The following is a 19,197-nucleotide window of genomic DNA, read 5'->3' on the forward strand; positions in this document are numbered from 1 at the left end:
ATTTGTTTTTAGACCTTCACATCCCCATCATAACTTAAAGGAATTATAATTCATTTCTTCTGTAAAAGAAAAATAATTGACTCTGAAATAAAAGATCTGGGCGTTTTCTGGTACAACAGAAGCCCATTTGGAGCTCCAGGTTCCACTTTGGAGAAGAGGCTGACTAATATCCTATATTTCTTCCTTCTTTGATGGTTAAATTCCCCAAGAATACCATCTGTAATCAATACCTCAATTTCTTCTCGCTTTCTTGTAAACTTTCTTCAATCTGTTTTATCTGCATCCAATGTTACCAGCAATCTTAGTAGCCCAATCTAATGGTCTGTTCTCAAGCCTTATCCTCCTTGAACTCTTTCATTTTTCACTGTCCATCACCCTTCAGGATATTCTGGCCTCTAGTGTGTGTGATCTTTTCCTGGTTCCACTAGAATATTCTAATTTCCCTTGCTCATTTTCCAAGACATTCCTGATAACCAGGGCCTTGTCCTCCGCCATTTCCTTTTCTTCTTTGATGGCCCCTCATTTGTGAGCTCATCAGCTCCCATGAGTTCAATTATCTCTATGCAGATGACTCCCAGATGTCGCTATCCAGCACTAAACTCCTGTGTTCCAGTTTCACATCACCAACTATCTCTTTGACATCTCAAACTTAATATCCTGTAAGCATCTTAAATTCAACTTACTCAAAACAATGTATACTCCTTGTTTTCAAATCCTCCCTCTTCACACCTTTACTAATACTGTTGGGGTCAACATCATCCTTGCTTCCCCACAGATCCCATTTGTTGCCCTGCTCAATTCTAGCCTCTCATTTTCCATCTTCTCGCCAATGACATAGCCATGTTGATGTGGTCTATGACCATCTCCTCAATTCTTTCCCTTCTCCATTTAACTGCCCAAGTGATTTTCCTAAAGCACAAAAACCTTAAATCCTTCGGGAATTGGACAGGGATTTGAGAATTAAAGTTGGGTTCAAATCCTAGCTAGCTATTTGCTCCCTGTGTGACTAAAAGCAAGTTATTTCAACTCTCAGAGCCATAGAATCCTCATCCGTAAAGTGAGAGTTTTGGAACAGATGACCTTTAAGGTCACTTCTGGCTTTAAATTCATGATCCTATGAAAAGAACTGAAAATAGTAAAACCAGGATAGATGCCTCTCAACTCGGCTCTACGCCTGCGCAGAAGTGGGGCGGGGCAAAACAAGGGATATAAGTAAGGGTAGAAGGTGGGGCCTCGCTCAAGCGTTATTGGACCTCTTCGGTGTCACGTGAATGCGCAGGCGCAGTACCCTCCTGCCCGCTCTCTCACACAAAGCCCAGAAGCAGAGAAAATGGCGGCAGGGGTGGAAGCGGCTGTGGAGGTGGCGGCGACTGAATCCAAAATGGAGGAAGAGAGCGGTGCGCCTGGCATAGTAAGCGGGAACGGAACCCCGACCCCCAAAAGGTGAGGCTTCTTCGTCCTTCTCGGGCTTGGGGCTCCTTGGGGAGGCGTCTGGCATCAACGGGGCCTGTGCCGCCTGGCGTTCTCCGCGGCCCCGGCTCCGTTAGCTGGGCTCTCTCCCTTCCACGAGAGGCCTATGTTGCCGATCCCGCCCCACCCTCCATCAATCCCGCGAGACCCCAGCTCCCGTCCTACCCCACTGCGCAGCTTCCTCTTGCTCACGGGCCCCGGCACCCCCTCTGTCCGCGCGGCCCTGTCCTCCCTAGTACACCCCCCCAATAGCGTCGATTTGAATTCCTTTTTCCCTCCCCCCACGAGCGGCCCCATTCCCCCTCCAAGGCGACCCACGCGGCCCCATTCTTCCTCCCACGGCCCCCGATGCTTTCCCCCCTCCCCCATGTGCGGTGTGGATCCCTGTGGAGCCTCATTTTCCCTTTCCCCCCTCCCCCCCGCGAGTCCCTGACCTTCCTCCCCACGAGGCCCCATCCTACTTTCTCCACGCGCGGCTTCGTCCTCTGCACGAAGCCCCATCCACCTTTGGCGCGTGTTCAATGCTCTTTCCCTTCTCCCCGCGCGCCTCCGATCCACGTCCCCGTGAGAGTCCCCCTCCCCCTCGCACGGTCCCGCTCTCCCCCGCGCCCTTTTCCTCTCCCAGGCTCCTCCCCTCCCCTCTGCAACACCCCACCAGCCCTTTCCGAATCTCCTCCCTTCGACTTCCCCGCGTGGCATCTGGCCCGGCTCTTTTTTTCCCCACTTGCAAATGAGCAAACAAAATGAGTGGCCTTTGTGCTCCTAGTCTAACGCCGGGCCACCTCAGGGAAGTTGGGACGCCCGGAAGAGACGGCCCCTGGGCACACCCCACTCTTCCCGTTTCGGATCCCCAGGAGGGCTGCCTTAGCCTTTTATTTTTATCCCCACCCTCTCGCTCGGCCATAGTACTCTAACAACCACTAGATTTAGTCTAAAGATTTGGATTCGCTTGCTGGCTCTACTAGTTTTTACTTGTGTGACTGAAGCTAGTTTTCTCTTTGGGCCCTAGTTTCTTAGGGAGTTGAACGAGACAATCTCAAAATTGGTTTTGGTCTAACTTTGTTCTCAACTCTGGCCTTGTCCTTGTTTCAAGCCTTTTCTCTTTTTAATCTTCTTGGCTCTCTCCTTGCCTGTTGTTGGGGAGGGAGAGAGGGGCGGGGAGGGGGAGGGGGGAGGTAGGTCTCTGTTTACCTTGGATCTTCAAAAGGCCTTTGTCCAATTAGATGATTTAATAGCTGTTTATTTTCTCTGAGTTGCTAAACTTCGTTTTAAATCCTGATCATAAGAATAAATGTGGGTTTCTAACTGCAGTTGCATTTCTCTAATGGAAAGATAATTTGATGGTAACTTCAAAGTTTTAAGTCTGGCCTCCTTTTTCGCCTGGGACTTTTAAAAGTTCTTTCATAAAAGGAATTTATTTTAATTCAGTATTAAAGTAAAGGCACTCATTCTATGTTAAAACTGTGCAGTAATCCAGTACAACTCTTAGTCTCTTCCCACCCCCAGCCTTTGGGGAATGCATAAGTATTTCTATAAAGGCCTTGGAAGCAGATTAAAAGAAGCACTTGAAGAACTAGAATATTGATCACAACCTTAACCTGTTGGACAAGTATTGGTAGTTTGGTGTAGTGGAAAGAGCACTTGGATTTGAATTCTGGCTTTGATACTCTATCCATAATCTTGACTTTCTTGAAAATATTTTTAATCTAAACTTAAACATCAACATTTCTGTATTTAAAAGAAAAGCAAAAAATCATGTGAAACCATAAATCTATGTTTAGCTTGTGGTTTTTAGTTATAATTAAATTTAATGTGGTTGGACCCACTTGTCTCCTGAATTGCTGCTCTCTTCTGTGCAACTTTTGAGAATAATTTTTTCTGAAATTAGACATTTTCAGTATTTCAGTTAAAAACTAGAGGTCACACTAAATTATTAGAAATTCATTGTATTTTTAATAGGATGACAGATAAGTTTTTATTTTGCTTAAGCAGACAGCATACGATTGTATTTTAAAGGAGTTATAAAAGACTGTGATTACATGTATTATGTTCCTAACAATTAGCTAAAGTCAGTGTATGATCTTATTTTTAAAAAACTCAAGATTTTCAAATGTTATTTATGGTGCTGAAAGCTATAGTCCCAACTAATTCAAATTTAAAATAAATTTATTTTGTAACAAGCATTTTAAGAAAATGTCAGATCTAATAGATTTTTATCCACCATGACAATTGTATTTTTTTTTTTTTAGATTTTAAAATGTATTTTATGTATTGTGGCATTTTTATTGTGTTTTGGAATTATAGTGTTTGAATTTGTGCTTACAATGCTATATTTTTAGAAATAGAATCTCTGTTTTTTGAGAATTTGTGTAGAGAGAAACTTAAGGCCCCAAAATGTAAAATGGTGGCTTTGTTATATAAGCAAATTGCTTTTCCCATCACTTAATGGTCATTAGTGAAGTTGCTGTAACTATAGAAATCATATACCGTGTGTTTATTCCTATAAGATTTTAGGCAGCTCCAAACCTGAAAACCAGTAGTTATGAGTGACTGGGATATTATTTTTCTGTTCTCTTTTAGCTAAAATCAGTTCATTGTAGTGTTCTGTAAAGAAGTGAATAATAGTATGGTAGGACACTTTGTTATGTAGCATGAAATATGTCTTTAATTACTACAGTAATTTTCTGAATCTAATTAGACTTAGTATATTTTGTTGTTGTATGCCAAGACTTTAAATATATACTTCTGCAGTGTGAATGCACTTGGGATAGAGCAGTGGTGGTGATCTGTGGCTAAACAGGGCTTTTAATTCCTTGTAGCCTGCATCTGACCTTGAAAAGATCAGATTATGCTTAATTACAAGTCTGGGAAAGATTAAGGATCCAAACCCACATTTGCACTTCACTTTTCTTTGAGTCCCTGCCAAGTTTTGTAAATCTTAACTATCTTATATTAAGGGGAGAGGATGGAATTTCTTCTCTTTTCTGCCTAGCCTATCTATATTATCAGGCCCTCTTACATTGCTTCTGAATGAACGGGGAATGCTATGAAGCAAGCTTCCTCTGTTTTAACACTGTAGCTAATTTCTATACTGATAGTAATCACTTATACCAAGTGATTTTTACCAAGGAAGAAAAGTCTTTATGCTATAATGGAATGAATGGTTAAAACTACAGTAAATAAGTTCAAGCCATTTATCTTGACCATAAGCTTCTTATTCTAAGCTACCTGTTTCATAAAAACATGTCATTGGTTACAGAGAGATTTGTGCAAAGCCATGGTCGATGCTCGTTGTGACCTGCATATAGTCAAGGTGGCATCAGCATCTTTGGAATCTAAGGAAGAATGTTCATGTTATATGATTTTGTATGTGACAAAAATGTTTAGATATTGTTTCTAAAGTGTATATTAAGAAATTTGTTTTTCTTATTTAAATATTGGTTCTTTCTTAGACGTTGTATATATGAGATTTAGATTTCTCCAACAGTGAAAAGAATACATGATGAAAAAATAAATAAACTAATAGTTTGAGGGGGAGAAGAAAGTTATGTACTGTATTAAAGGTACATTGTAAGCACCCTCCTCTCTTTACCCATGAAGTTGTTTCTCTACAGTCCTTTCCAGTGGTGTTAAATTACTATAGTTATTCACTTTGGTTTCCCCAGCTGGGAAGTAGATGGAAGGAAAGGGGGAGGAAGCGTGCTGTTTTAGTTTCTGAGGTTAGAATTCGTAGGTAGCTTTCTGGTGTAAGGGGGAGGGTGGGGTAGGGTAGGGGTGAATGGGGGGGGGTGTTGATTCTACTGGATCAAAAATGAAAATGAGTGTAGTCTTTTAATAGTATAACTATTTTATTTTAAGGACAAATATAAAGATGATCATTTATTCTGTACACTTATTCTGTTTTTTTCTTTGTAATATAGTGAAGGTGAACGATCAAGTCAAAATGAGAAGAGGAAGGAGAAAAATGTGAAAAGAGGCGGGAATCGATTTGAACCCTATGCCAACCCTACTAAAAGATACAGAGCCTTCATTACAAATATACCATTTGATGTGAAGTGGCAGTCCCTTAAAGACCTGGTCAAAGAAAAAGGTAATGGTATTGGTGTTGAGTAGGGTAAAAGGTTGGTCTGTCATCTTTCCTTATGGCTATTTTCTTGGTTATAGTTTAATCTTTTTGTCAGTTGAGGCTGTTTGGGGGTAGATAAAGTGTTTTTTGTTTTTGTTTTTTTTTTTTCTTTTTGTCTAGGCTTTAGAGTAAAGCCCTTTTTTGGTTTTTCGTGGTCATGAAACTGCGTGTCAAAGAGGGTAGTTTGTGTGGTCACTTGCCCTACAAATGATACTATTGGCTAAATATGGATTATAGGGCTTCGATTACCTTTGAAAGGAGCCTTTTTGTGTTAGGGAATATCTTTTTTGAATTATCTACATTAGTGAGGATTTCTGAAGCCTAATGCAGTTGGGCAAGGTAGTTTGCTGATCCTGGTACAAGTGGATGTCTGTCCTAGAATCAAAATTCAGTAGATTGATTTGTTCTTGGTCTAAACACATTCCATAGCCATTTTTATGTAAAATGCAGAGTAGAATGGAGACTTGATGGCTTAAAATAGGTATCTGTTTGAAAGTTAGTGCCTCCAGATGATCAGTAGTTTTGGCCCTGGTAACAACTCTTAAATTAAAAGTTTCATCTCCTCTAGAACAGAGGCTAAGCAGCCTAAACAATACTGTTGCCATGTAGCATCCGATGGTGTTTGATTTTTTTATTCATCATTCTCTTCCCCACTCCACCCCCCTACTTTTTCCCTTCCCACCCTAGGTTCTTATTTTCCCCTATCTTTCTGTTTCCTCTCCTGTTTTCTTACTATTAATAGAAATGGTTTAGCTTTACTTGTGGCAGACAGATAAGAGGTTGCTTGGGCTCTGTTCTAGAATAAAGTGTTGCTAGAAGGTAGGAAAAACAAATTTTGTATATATTATTTGAACTTTCCCTTCCTAGAGGCAAATTAGTTAAGTTACAGGTAATGGGTTTTCTTGAAAGATTTGTAGGGTATTGGGTTGGGGGTGGTTGGGGTGGGGACATTCATAATGAAAACAAACGTGAGCTTGATTTTCAAACTTATATGAATTGATGTTGCTTTGGCTGGCCATTTTGGTATGGTTAGGTTCATCACATTTAGTTTTGCAGTTATGAATGATCTACAGAGAGTACTGCACTATAATTGAATTCCACCATGATATGCAAGAAATATCATTAGGCAATATGAATATCTTTATATGGTTTTTTTTCTTAAGTGCTATAAATGCCGTTCCAAGTATTATGTGGTTTTTCTCCAGATAACATGGATGGAAAAATGTTGGATGTGAGATTTGTTTTCCTGCCTTGATCGGCCAAATCATTCCTGCCATGCTCCTAGGGCAACAGTGAAATTTATTCATTTTGTCTGAAGGACTTGTCATGTTACATCCCAGATGCATTGTTCTTGGTTTTTGGGACTGCTGCTTCAACACTGTTTAGAATTGCTGTACAGTACAGTTGGGTCTTATTCTAACTAGTCTTTGGAATCACTCCCAAAATTGTGCTCTTGTGATTTGTTTGAACCATGAATTGATATTTCTTTTGATACATAAGGTATAGTAGTTCCAAGAACCAGGAATGTAGCTTTGAAAATGTAATTGTTAGAACTGTAAGAGACTACAGGCCCAATTTTTCATTTTTTAGGAGTGTGTGAACCAGTTTTGGGACATAATGGAGAAAGTAGGTGACATTTTGACTGCTTTACCATTCAGCATTTAAGTTTGGAAGATCTAAAGCTAGTAGCAACAGTGAAGTGTCTGGATGTAGAAGCAGTTCACCTCAATTTGCCATTTTGCACTGGATATATCAAGTATGGAGACAGCATGGTGGTTTACTCAGATTTCTCCAAACTGGTTCTCATAGTCCCCTGGTGCATTGCTTTGAATGCCCGGTTCAGTCATTTTGTGTATTTTTTTGGTGGTGAAATTTAGAATTACAGGTGTGCAGTAAATCAATATTTTTAATGAACTGTAAGATGTTCTTGTTTAGAGCTCCCCTGTATTGATGTTAATGAATTTGCTGTTGAACTAAATAATTGTCAGCAGTATTGGACTTTTGGTAAATGGGTTTATAAGAAAGAGAATGAAGGTTTTGGTTTTTATTTTTATTTTTTTATTGTATACCTAGTTTCAGTATGTGAAGTTTAAAGACAGTTTGGTTATAAAAATAACCATTTTTACCATGTTTACCTACCAAATGACTCTTAAAAAGACAAATTTCTATTGAGATGTCTAGGAACCTTTTTTTCTCTCCATGTTAGCATCCCAAAAGTTTTTTTTCAGTGATTGCAATAAATCTTTTTCACAGAAATGTTTTATATTTGTTGCAATGCTTTGTTTTATGAAAATTGGCTGTTTCTCAGCATAGAAATACAGATAATAACATTAATTTGAAAGCATTGAGAAAGATTTTGCACATGATAGTTGTATATATTGACAAATATCAGACTGGCCACAAATAAGTATTTAAGAGTATTGGCATGGTAAGGGTCAACTACTCCTTTTAATCACACATTTATTGGAATGAAAACCAGAATTATAGGCATTCTTCACTTTAAAATATCTTTAATGTCTTACCAAACAATAAGTCATGTTAACATTGTACGTTATTGTTACAAAGCACTTTTTTGGATACATTTAACCACTTGATTACCCCACACAGGCAATAGAGTAAAAAACATTCCCATTTTGTAGGTAAGGAAACTGAGGCACAGAAGTAAAAACTTAAAACTAAAGTCTTTGGGCCAATATACCATACTACCTAATGTTGAATAGGGATGGGTTCTTTTTTCAAGAGTGACCTCATATTAAAGCTATTATATTGCTTTAACATCTCTGTGTATGTATGTGTGTGCGCCCATGTGTGCTCATTTTCCACCCATTTAAACTTTTTCCCCATAGGCCTACTACTTCATCATTATATTGAGCCAATCTATAAGACAAATAATTGTGCCTTAGTGTTTTGTCATAGGTATGTCCTACGAGTCCGTAAATAAACCATGTTACGGAAAATAGGCCATTGTTCTTTGTAGTTTTAGATGATTAGTGAAGATAGTGTTAATTTAGTCTTGTTAACTTTTTAAAAAAATTAACCTTTAAATACAAAGGCAGCATAGCTGACTCTCAGCCTAAATGAATTTCGCATTAATGCTATGGATCAGTTTCCATTTTTTTATTTAAACTTCTTAACCACACTACTTTTTGTGTGGTTCTGATCTTATTCTAGTTTTTTAGTTCTTTGGATCCTTGGTGATTTGCATGGATTTGCATGTAGTCAAAATATTTTACTCCCATTTTATTTTACCAAATGTTAGGTCATTTATTTAATTATGTTAAAAGAGTCTAGATTATTAATAATAATATGATAAATTGTGAGATATCCTGGAAAATTAGTCTTTGGAGAATTGGGACTTTATGTGACTTAGAAACTTTCTCCATTAATGAAAAAATTTCAGTAGACTTGAAACTACAGCTACCAGTATTGTTCAAAAAGAAGTTTCAAAGAACAGTGTTCCTTTCCTGGCAGACAGCTGGGAATTTCAAGAGGATTGATAGCCCTTTGGAAGGACTAGAAACATTTTCTACTTTCCTTTAGCAGTGCCTTTCTCTTTTCCTGAGATTCAAGGTTTAGAGTCTAATGAGAGAAAGGTTTAATTATCCAAAATCCTTATTTTGATTACCTACTTGCCCTTACATTTTTCTAGATGCATTCCCATTCTTTCTTGGCTACTTTGCTAATTTTTGCTGGATGGAGAAAGGAGCAGGACAGATCAGTTCTGGTAGTAACAGCAAAGGATGCTGGATAAAAAAGTTTATTTAAAAAAAAAGAAAAGAAAAAGCCAACATGCTGAACCAATTTTCAAATTTGCTTAAAATTTCAAGAATTGACCTCATTTGCAGTACTTTTTTCTTGAAATGTGATATATCTTCTGAAATGTTTTGAGTATTAGAACTGAGTAAAAAGTATTAGATTATTCGAGCTAAAGGTGATCTAGGAAACTTTTAAATTTAATAGTGAGCAGTAATAGAATGTTTTAAGGTTTGTATGAGAATGAGATTGTGAAATCTCTATCCCTGGATGAAGAAACCCCATCTCTCAGCAGCTAGCTCACTTGGACTATCTGGGGAATGGGGCAGATGGAGCAGAGGCAGGACTGTGGACCACCAGTAAGTTCTTCATGGATCACAGTCTGAGGAAGAAAAGAAGGCAGGTCAGTAGTATTTATTCTCAATAACACATTTAGCAGTGGCCAGTTTATCTTGGTAAGCAAAGATTTATTTATTGAAGTGCTTAATCCTCCCTTGATAAAAGTTTGTGTAGTGTTCTAAATAAATTTAAAATTGTTACTAGCTGAAAACAGACAAGAAGACATACTCCCATGCCCAGAATAGTTAGATTAGCAAATTTTTTATTTAATAATTTTATTTATAATTGTATACATATAATTATGATAATAAAATTTAATAAAAATTGAGAGATTATGGGGCAAATCTGGCATTATCCCTTACTTTAACTCCTCTTTTTTTTCTTAATAAGAGTCTGACTTGCTGCTGCCCAATTTGGTTGAATCCTGCAATTGCAGGTCCACAACTTATAAAGCTCAGTGTGTACACACACACACACACACACACACCTGTGAAGTTGATCGTCTGAGGCCAATGAGCCTGGCATTACATTGTTGACCTTTTGGATCATTCTGAAAAATGAAACTGAGCCCACTTAGATTTTAGAAAGGAGTCTTCTAGTATAGCTTTCTGCATCTTAACAAACTCATGGGTAAATTTACATTATTTTTGTTGCACATATTATGAGTCCCCCCAAAAAAACATCCTAAAGCCTATTTTAAAACATTGTTTCTTAATATTCAATGTGGATAATTGACTTTTGAGGTGATAGATATATTTTGAGGGGGGTTTTGTTGATGGTTCGGGGGTTTTTTGTTTTGTTTTGGTTTGGTTTGGTTCTTTGGTTTTTTTGTTTGTTTTTTTAATGCTTCAGTATATTCCCTGTTCATAAAATCTCTGGTGGATTTTTATTATAATTAAACATCCTATAAAACTCGGGAACACTGTTCTTCACATTAAATCCCTTCTTTCATCTCATTCCAAACAAAGGGAGAAAGGGAAACATCCCTTTTTGATCAGTGTTGGGAACCACTAATAGCTTTGTATATTTTAAGGTTGATATAAATTATAGATCTAAGGGACTGTCTCATTTCTTTGATTTGGATTAAATATTGTTTTTAGCAGCAAGATTTATTGATTTTCATAGTGAGAAAGTGGTTTTAATTATTTGTTTTAAAAATATAAAGAGACTATCTTTAGGTTTTCAGAATATTGTATTCAGATTCTTTTTATTGTAAGCGTCAGGTGTAGTAGAATTGGCTATTAAATAATACTTCAACTGGATATAGCCTTAAATATTAATACCAGTATTTAAGTAGCTTAGCTACAGTTCATGTAGAAAGGGGGAAAAGAAAAAAGCAAGCATGTATTCATATACTTATTAGGTGCTTACTATTTGTCAGAAACTGCTCTAGGGAGAGGAGCCACATTAGTGATTTTTATTTGGGATTGTAATATAAGATCAGTTGCTGTGACATAATCTTTTTTATTAGTGCTGCTACCTTCCTTCCACCTAAAAATAGTTGTTAATCAAAATTTTTGTGAATTCTTTAGCAAACCTTTAAAAAAATCATTTTTAGTAGTTTTAACTACTATGCTAAAGTATTCTTTTTTTTTTTTATGTTTATTTATTTTTTTAAATAACTTTTTATTGACAGAACCCATGCCAGGGTAAGTTTTTACAACATTATCCCTTGCACTCACTTCTGTTCCAATTTTTCCACTCCCTCCCTGAGATGGCAAGCAGTGCTAGATATGTTAAATATGTCTATGCTAAAGTATTCTTAAAACAAAACAAAGGTTAGTAATTTACTAAAGCATGATAACCCTCAAGAAGCTCTCAGAGCAAAACTATTATCCCAGTTCAGGATAAAGTGAACACTAAAGTTCTGTGAAGACCTCATTGTTTTGTAGATGTAGAATGAAAACTAAGATAGTTAGTCTTTTCCTGATTAAATCTTTAAATAATTAGAAACCAAGGATAGGATTTTGTTGAAATAAAAAACTACATGAAACCTTTATTTTCCATTTGTAATCAAAAGAAAAGAGTGTTACCAAATGTTTATATGACGATGGAAGGACGAATTTTTTTGATAGATTGGTCTTGGCTTTTAGGTAGCAGTTACATTTGTACTATAAAATATTTATGGTGAACATGGAATACAGACTTTAACATCAAACAATATTTGAAATCTGTCGGTGACAGCTGACTTGAGTTGAACCTTGTGGTTCATTTTTCCTTTTTTTTTTTTTTTTTTTAATAAGGCCATTGGTAAATAGATCACGTTTTTATAGTTAATAAACCATGGGTTCACAGTTTGACACAATTTGTCAATAAAATAGAGACAAGGATTGTTGCTCTTCTAATGGCTGCTGCTGTTGAAAAGAATGGCAATTTGAAGGGGGGGGAATTTTTTATTTTTGATAAGAGCCATTTAAATTTAATAAAGTATACTTGGGTTTTTGGATAGATTTGTTTTTATATTTGGACGTTTTTCAGTTTATCCAATACATCAACTAGTGTTGATTTCTTTAAATTATTTTTCCTGGGGCAGCTAGATGGTACAATGGATAGAGTATTAGCCTTGGAATTGGGAGAACCTGAATCAAAATGTGACCTCACAACACTTAAAACTTCCTAGCTATGACTCTAGGCAAAACACTTAACCCAATTGCCACCCAAAAGGGGGAAAAAAAGATATTTTAGAAAAACAAATTTTTTTCCCCCTCTAGTTCTCTCTTGTTCTCCTTTGGCATTACTATCACTTTAGCTGTTTGGGAGCACTTTGGTGTAGGATAAAATATTCCAGATTTTAAACTTGGACTCATTTGCTTGTCTTGACGATAAACATTTTACAACAGTTAGGACTTGATTTTATTGACTATGAGTTGAAAAGCAAAATGTTCTATTTAAAAAAAAAAAGTTTTTCCTTGACTTTGAAAATAATCTGCTTATCATATAAAATTCAAGATCTTCATCTTACTATCCTGTGAAGGAAGATATGAGATCTGAATAATTTGTTATCTGACCCTTCCTAAACTTGTCCTTTTGTAAATCTGTTGAAAACCAAATGGAGATGAACTTGATCATTGGCACTATTAGACTAATATTCTTTAAACTTTGTGGGAGATTAAAATTCTTGGCTTTTTTGTTTTGTTTTGTTTGGGGTTTTTTTTTTGGTTTGGTTTTTTTTGGTTTTTTGTCAGATTTAAAATAGTAGCTTCAATAAGCCATCTTCAAACTCAGCAGCCATTTTGGTAGTTGTATTCTTGGTGGTAAACAATCTGGTTATGGTGGTCATGAATTGGCAATCCAAACCTTGAGGAAAACCTGCAGAATTAGCTTTTTGAAATGCTCTTTGGTTTTGGCCTTTGTGAAGATAAGACCTGCATAAGGCTGTTTTTTATAGATGTAAGTGAGCCTTAAATTTTGGTTTCTTTGGTCACCTGAAGAGAAATGTTGAAAGCAGCAGGAGTAAATAATTGCGTACCATAATTCCATTGAAAAGAATTTAGATGCTGCTCTGGCTTTGTGGTTTTGTAGCAAACCAGTTGAACCCTTTTTCCAGGTTAAGTGCTGAGCCAAGATCTACATGCTCATTTGGATCTTATATTTTGTGGCATTCTTTTACTTGCCATCAAAATGTGTTTTCCTCCCTTTCCTAAAAAGTTAATGTGCAGAAATATTTCCTATAGATTTGGATTGCCTGTAGTCATGAATGAGTATTCCAGACAGGAAATTGATATCATGGAAAGGAAGTCTGTGGAAATTGCTTGTTTGTGGTGGGAGGAAAATCAAGGACATATTGTTAAACTAGTCTTATCTACCTTTACTGCACACCTGTAATGCCTAGCTTGGTGGTTTAGAGAATATGGAGTGTTTCTGGGCTTTCTTATAAGGCAGAGGCTCCATACAAGGTTGCTGATGATTGTTCTAAATTCCCATTGTTTTCTTGGCTTTTCTCCCTTGGTATATGTGTCGTCTGGAATCTGATTTGTAGTTGGTGAGGTAACATACGTGGAGCTCTTAATGGACGCTGAAGGAAAGTCAAGGGTAAGTGTTTGAGAGAATTTCTTCTGTGGATTTACTACATGACAAATGTAACTGTATGGTGGCGTGGAGTGGAATGAATTCAGGAAGGTAGTGAGTGCTATGTTACCAATAGGTAATATTCGACATTGCCATACTTTTGAAAGGGGGTGGGGTGGGTTTGCAAATGGGGGTCCCACTGCTCCAAATGGTTGTCCAAAGAGCTTTTTGGCATTCTGTTTGGATGTTTAATTTGGGTAACCGGGGACCAATAGTAGCATCGTCTCTTTGTTAATAGAGGAGTTGGCTGTGTGTGAATTATGCATGGAACTCTGGCGGTGGCATATTAATGTAAAACGTGTGTTCTTGTTCTAGAAAATGTTATTTTTGGTTGTTTGCTGAATTTGTAAGTTGTGTGAAAAAACGTTTCTGAAAAGTTGCCCTTGTGCCAGTAAAGCATAAATCATATACTTAAAACTTGAAAGTTTAAAATTGGCAAATAGATTTTAAACTATTTTCTGTTGAGTGTAATAGGATGGCTTAGAACAATCAATAGGACAAGCTTATTTAATGTATTGAAGGGATGGATTTAGGATGAGTAGGACAAGGAATTGATTGACTACAGAGGGGAGCAGATCTAAAGTTTGTGGAGTGTTCTTGGAGAACCTGAATTTAGGTCTGCTTATTACAACTTCAGAAACTACAAGGCAACCCTGGTAATGTGTAGAAGCTAGGATATCATGGAGTCCAACTTTTAGTAAGGAAGGATAGGTAAGATACTTCTTCTGTCACCTTCCCCTTAAAAGGGCTAATTTTTAAACTAATTTTATGTAAATTTTATTTTTTAGTTTGTTTTTTTTTTTTAAATTGTTTTCTTTGCACTTACTTTCTTTTTTTTTTTCTTTTTTCTCTTTCCTTGTCCTTCTGGTTGTCTGTGGCTGCTTCTAAAGGGATGCGCGTAAGTATTCTTTAATTACATATTGGCGATTGGTTTTTCAAAGCTAAAAGACATTCCATTCATGTCTTTTTGATATTCTTTATATAGTGTTGTTGAATTCAAGATGGAAGAAAGCATGAAAAAAGCTGCTGAAGTTTTGAACAAGCATAGCCTGAGTGGAAGACCTCTGAAAGTCAAAGAAGTAAGATTTTCATTACCTCTGAGATTAAGTTGTAGAACCTAAGAATGACTTTTTATGTAACACTTCGTATCCACCGAGGTTGTGACTAACTGGAAAATATTCCCACTCCTTTTTTCCTAAGAGGAAGTGTTAATGAGTCATTCAGCTAACTTAAGTGTTAGAGGCAGAACCTGAACCCAAGTCTTAACTTAAGTCCAGTCCTTCTTACTATACCATGTTGCCTTTAAATGAACTTAGATTGCAAATTCATAGAAACTTCAGTTCCTGGCATATTTTCAGCAAATTTTGAGATTAATCCTCCAAATCCTGATACAATCTTAATTATAGTAGTACCAATGTTCACTTAAGGGACTAAATCAAACCTAAATTGGCTACTGGACACATTCTAATAGGATTTTGTTTGTCTCTGAACAGGGAACAAGATTTATTAATTATCAATTTTACAAATATTAGTTCATTTAACTTTATAAAACCCTGGGAACCCATTAAATTCTACATTTTACAAATGAGGAAACTGGGGCAAGCAGAGGTTCCATGATTGGCCCAACCAGGAAGTATTTGGGATTGAAATTGAACCTTTCCTAGTCGTGAGCCTAGTGCTCTATTCACTGCTCCACTGGCCACTTCTAGTGCAGAGTGGAGAGCACTAATTGTCAGGAGAATTGTACAAGATGGCCCCCAAAAGGCTTTCCAGTTCTAGTTTTGATATCATTTGTGAATAATATAGAAAAATGAAGGCAAGACTTACAGGATCAATGATGTAGAACTGAATGGAACCTCATAGTCCATCTAGTCCAATCCCCCCTTATTGTGCATAAGTAATAGCTAGGGCTCCAGGTACTTGCCATGACCTTAGAAGTAAGTATTGAGTGAAAGTCCCTAGGATCTGTATTTGCACCTCTGGTATTTGAGATTTTTATTACTTGAGTTGGAGAATCAATCAACAGTTGTTTATTAAACATCTATTGTGTGCCAGGCATAATGCTAGGGACTTGTGGTACAAAGAATGACTAATCCCTACTCCTAAAGAGGTGTGATATTCTTAGAAGAAACAATGCATATAATGTATATACCCAGTAACCATAAAGTTATATTAGTGAGGAAGGGGGATCAGGAGAGTTTTCGTGTAGGTTTTTTAGGTTTAACTTGAATGAAGAGAGAAAGATTCTATAGATAAGAATTAAGAAAGGGATTTTGTTCCAGGCATAGAAATGTAGTTTTGTGTAGGAGAGAGAGAGAGAAGGCCATTTTGGATAGGTGACAGAACATGAGGTGAGAAATGAAGTGCAATGAGGCTGGAAAGGTAGCTGGCATCAGATACAGCAGATAAGTTATAGGAGAGTGACAAGATCAGACCTCACTTTTACAGCTCTGTAGAGGATAAATTGGGAGAAGAGGAAAAGCTTGGAAGCAGAGAGATCAGTAAGAGGCTCTTGTAATTATTCAAGTGGGAAGCAAGGAAAACCTGAACTATGTAAGTAGAGAAAAAATAGTAATGATAACTATTGTTTATATAGCACTCTTGTATCGTGCACCTCATTCAGTCTCTTCATAACCCTGAGAAGCTGTTATTGTTATTTTATAAATGAGAAAGTAGATATGAGGTTAAATGACTTGTCCAAGAGGTCTGGGGCAAGATGCTATCCACTACTGTTGGCAGGAGATGGCAAGATTTGGCACCTGATTGGTGATGTGAAATGGGTGAGAAGTTGAAGGCATTGCTAAAGTTGTGTTCCTGAAATTGGAAGGAGAGTGAAAATTAAGTTCTGTTAGACGAACTGAATCTAAGATCTCTCGGTATGGCCGGTGTGAAATGTTTAATTGAAGCTTTTGAATGTAGACTATAAACTCAAGGGATTAATTGGGGTTTGTTACATAGATCACTAAGTCACATATAAGAAATGAATAATTAAACCCAAAGGAGCTTATGAAGTCATTGGGGGGGGGTGCAGTGCAGCATGGCAAAAAACGAAGCTTTGGGGAATATCTAGGTACTCCCCAGATAGAGGACAAGTAAGAATGATGAAGCAGCAAAGGAAACTAAGGAGCAGTCACAGGTCATAGAACCAAGAGAGCAGTATCACAAAAAGATTATGACCTGGAGGTCAGTGTCATATTACTGAGAGCTCAGGAGGGGTGAGTGCTAAGAGAAGATAGTTGTCTTATGAAGACAGTAATTCTGATTCTGTGATAAAGTAGAATAATTGTATTTTATTTTTTCAAAGTGCTGAATGGTGAAGCTAGGAAAGATTGTTTGGGCTACTTGTTTCTGGGGAATCTTCTGTCCCTGGTCTCTCAGAAAAGAATGCAGGTAGAATGCAAGAACTTGCTTTTATTACCCAGCCTTCATAAATTTGTCAGTTGAATACATTTTGCTCCAAGCAGTTGTTCATAGAGAAGGGACTTACTGAGGAAAAAAGAGGGCTTTTTGATTGCTACAGAGACAAACAATTGGGAGAGACCTTATTATAGACCATGTATTATAATCATGACATCTGCAGGCCACCATTTATATATGAAACAAGTAATGTCAATGAATAAAAGTGCATTTGTTCATTCATTCCCCCAAAGAATTCAGTGATCATTTCCTATGTGTCAGACCCTATTAGTATCCCTTATCATTTTCACTGTTAACCTTTCGTAGGATATTGGACTTACAATCGGGAATACTGGGAAACAAATTCTGTCTCAAATACTTAACATTTTTCTGGGAAAGTCAATTAAGACTGCCTCAATTTCCTCATCTCTAAAATGGGGTTGGTAGAATGGATAGAATACTGGGCCTGGCAGAAGAAAGAAAGATCCTACATCAAGACATACACACACTGTGTGATCCTAGGTGTCACTTCACTCTGTTCCTCAGCTTCCTCATTTGTAAAATGAGCTGGAGAAGGAAGTAGCAAGTCACTACACTATCTCTGCCAAGAAAATCCCAAATGGGTTCACAAAGAGTTGCATATAACTGAAAATTGAACACAATAAAACAAAAATGGGGTTACTATTTGTGTTGCCTACTTCACAAGGTTGTTAACAAGAAAATTATGATACAATAGGATTGCATTAGCTTTCGTGAATCAATTTGGTTTCACTTTCCAAGCTTTGTACTATAAACATGGTGGGCATAAGAGTCTTCTATAACATTAATTATTGAGAAACTAATATTTTGAAACTAGAAGGACTCTTAATCCATCTGATCCAATGCCTTCATTTTATAAAGAGGAAGCTTAGGACTGGAAGTTAGGCTAGTTAGTAGTCAGGACATAATGAAAAGCCAGGTCATTCTCATGCTCTCCTGCTTGGTCAGATTTCCTCATCATTTCCCAAGGGAATGACATAGATTTAATTTATGTTGGTTTCAGTAATGCATTTGGCTATCATTTTATCCTTGTGAGCTTATATAAGGTAGTTAGAGGGACTTAGAGTTTGTGAATGACCAAACAATAGTAATTAATGCCTAGCAACCCATAGGAAACCTACTAGTATTATTCCATCACATTCTGAAGACAAGACAAAACCAAATGTTAATGCAAAATCAGAAGCCATTATTTTCTTTGTATTTTTAAATTCTGATTTCAGAATTTTCAAGTTTTATCCACTTTTCAAAAATTAATTTTGGCCCTACTTCTTCAGACCCTTTTCTTTCCCCTAAGAAGTAGGTTTTATTTGTGATTTTTTATTTCTTAAGTGATTATGGGTGTTTACTTCTCATGCCTGCATTTTATTTCTTGTTTTGATTGAAATGCTTTTCTCTTAAAGAGATCTTCCATCCATATTATGCCAACACCTACTTGAAGGATGACGCTAAAGAAAAAACACTCAGGTTGGGTCATTAAGCTCAGTGTTAGGGCAATGCAATATCTGTCTTTGAAAGTACTTCAAGGATGTGGGCTCTCCTTTAAGTCCTGAGTGCAGCTTTGTGTACTCCCTGTTAGAAGCCTGAAAACTGGCAGATGCTGAAGAGCCGAGCCAAAAAACCATTTCTTCTCCGTTTCTGTGTTCTATTCTTCTGAGCCATTTCCTAGTGTCTTTGATATTAGGAACTTCCTGCTTAGTTCCCTGTATTCCGTGACCTTTCTTGAAGTTTAGTTTAAATTACCTGGGGTCAGGAGACAGTCAACACAGTGAGCCTCAGTTGTGGTGGGTTAGAATCAAAATGGAAATTGAGGTGAAAGCATCTACTTCCCAGGGGGGTTGCAAAGATAATATTTGTGTATTACTTTATAAACCTTCAAGATACTTTATAAAAACCAGTTTTTATTATAGGGTGGTGTATCTGCTTTGCCTTGAATAACATGTATGAATTCCTAGATTGTTCATGGAAAAGGATCAAGCTACCTAGTATCAGAAAAATTTGATCTATAT

General features: G+C 36.9%; 1 protein-coding gene across 4 annotated transcripts in view; it reads left to right on the top strand.

Annotated features, from left to right (window-relative positions):
- Nucleotides 1-1,275: 1,275 nt before the first annotated feature.
- Nucleotides 1,276-19,197, top strand: part of HNRNPM (heterogeneous nuclear ribonucleoprotein M) — a 37,958-nt gene continuing 20,036 nt past the window's right edge. For 2 of the 4 annotated variants that reach the window (XM_051972481.1, XM_051972480.1), the window contains exons 1-2: nucleotides 14,588-14,654; nucleotides 14,742-14,835. In XM_051972481.1, coding sequence (XP_051828441.1) covers nucleotides 14,758-14,835 — 78 coding nt within the window. In that variant the 5' untranslated portion in view covers nucleotides 14,588-14,654; nucleotides 14,742-14,757. Of the gene's footprint in view, nucleotides 1,444-5,390; nucleotides 5,561-13,667; nucleotides 13,721-14,587; nucleotides 14,655-14,741; nucleotides 14,836-19,197 lie in introns of those variants that run through there. The other 2 variants (XM_051972482.1, XM_051972483.1) reach the window with 2 other exon arrangements.

The sequence above is a fragment of the Antechinus flavipes genome, chromosome 1 (genome assembly GCF_016432865.1).
Source record: "Antechinus flavipes isolate AdamAnt ecotype Samford, QLD, Australia chromosome 1, AdamAnt_v2, whole genome shotgun sequence".
NCBI lineage: Eukaryota > Metazoa > Chordata > Mammalia > Dasyuromorphia > Dasyuridae > Antechinus > Antechinus flavipes.